The sequence below is a fragment of the Triturus cristatus genome, chromosome 11, assembly GCF_964204655.1.
Source record: "Triturus cristatus chromosome 11, aTriCri1.1, whole genome shotgun sequence".
NCBI classification, from domain to species: domain Eukaryota; kingdom Metazoa; phylum Chordata; class Amphibia; order Caudata; family Salamandridae; genus Triturus; species Triturus cristatus.
In genome coordinates, this window is record NC_140594.1 from 308,388,757 (window position 1) to 308,390,552 (window position 1,796).

General features: G+C 49.6%; 1 protein-coding gene across 1 annotated transcript; it reads left to right on the forward strand.

Annotated features, from left to right (window-relative positions):
- Positions 1-232: 232 nt before the first annotated feature.
- On the forward strand, positions 233-1,066 carry LOC146784104 (endogenous retrovirus group PABLB member 1 Env polyprotein-like). Its single transcript, XM_085632899.1, has one exon. It carries the CDS (start codon positions 233-235, stop codon positions 1,064-1,066), a length of 834 nt encoding a protein of 277 aa, XP_085489025.1.
- Positions 1,067-1,796: the final 730 nt, after the last annotated feature.

The following is a 1,796-nucleotide window of genomic DNA, read 5'->3' on the forward strand; positions in this document are numbered from 1 at the left end:
TATTCAGGTGAACACATCCACACGATCCCTGGGAAAGATCAGTAGCAGACAAGCATTCCACCACATCATGGCTGCGGAGTGGCCAAGCATGAATAAAGATTCAGCAGAAAAGAATGAATATGAGGACAATCATGGGTCTTTCTAGCCATCGAACATCTACAATGGTGGGGGAAAGAAAAGACTGCCACCTATCAGAGATCTCCCTGTCTACCCACATCCCGGGAAATACTGCATGAAGAGCAGTGGAACAGTATGGGTGGGAGAAAGTGACTGTGCCTACACACTCCAGCTCAATGGTTCGACTCTCCCAGCTCTGGTGTCCTCACTGAACACGTACTTTGTGTGTGGGAACAAGGCCTACACCTGGCTACCCAAGTCTTGGGCAGGCACCTGTTACATTGCTTGGTTGCCCCCCCCCACCTACACAGCCGATGCAAAACACCACATCCAGAAGAGAGGTGTGGTTGATACTGAAGACACAGCTGGCCAAGAATTTGGTGACTTTGCTAAAGGGTTCCTCCCCTTTTGGGGCTCTATGGTCAATAGTCGCGATCTCCGACATCTCACCAGGGTGGTAGACGCCACCATCAACGCAACTGCCGGTGCCCTCAGTAACATCACGGCTGAACTTCAAGCGGACCGCCTCATGACTTTACAAAACAGAATGGCGCTTGACATAGTACTGGCGGACCGTGAAGGAGTCTGCACATTGATCAAAACAAGTTGCTGTATTTACATCCCCGACAATGCACCGACAGTTTATCAAGCAATCCAGAAGCTCCACAAGATTGCTTCCGACATTCATCAGGATGAGGGATCATGGTCCCTAACAGGCTGGTTTTGGAGCATTGTATCTCGGTGGGGATGGAAGATAATGATTTTCATTGCAATCCTTGCAGCCGCATTGTTCTCTTGCTGCCTCTGTGTTCAATGCGTGCCCGCACTGTGTGGGCTCTGTGCCACCTCTTTGGCACACAAACAAGTAAATTCACACCATCACAATGCCATGATGATGATCGAGAAAGAGGTCCAGGAGATGATGGACATTGACCTGGATGACGACTGAATGTTGCCTCTGCATGGCAAAAGGAGGGACTGTTGAACTGTATTTTAAAATGACCCACATGACTCCATTTTGTGTTGCCATACTCTCGGCAACCTGATGAAGAATTGCTTTCCACATCCCTGTTGAAACTTGCCCAATCCTCCCTGCTCCTTGTGGTCGAGCCGATTCCGAGAAGCTGCCTGTGTGCCTCACCCCCCAGTTGTGCCAGAGACTCAGCCACATCCTGTCCATTGTTGGTAACTCAACCTGTCACGACCAGCTGCCCTGTGACCACACCAACTGATAGAGGAAGCACGAGGCTGTGCCCTGTGACCACACCAACTGATAGAGGAAGCACGAGGCTGTGCACTGTGACCACACCAACTAATAGAGGAAGCACGAGGCTGTGCCCCATGACCACACCAGTTGGGCAAGGAAGCACGGGCTGTGGACATTGTGCAATCAGAGAACAGATGTTCCCTGACCACGATTGCACCGCAAGACTGACGAAGAACTTGTCAGAATGAGGAACTTATCAAAATGTGGAACTGTGTATTGTACAAATGGGCGTGGCTAGCGCTATAAATATGTGTAAGCTGTGGAGTAAAACAGCAGTCTCCGTAGAATTGTCTTTGTACCATTATCGGACCTCTGTCCTTAGCTCGAGTTAATGAATAACTTACTTCCCTCCACAGCTGGTTGTCCTGGTCTCTTTGGTAATGTATGATTTGAGCAAGAAGAACCCGTAGAT

Excerpts from the sequence above, each read along its gene's own strand:
- LOC146784104 (XM_085632899.1), top strand. The coding sequence starts at position 233 with ATGAAGAGCAGTGGAACAGTATGGGTGGGAGAAAGTGACTGTGCCTAC.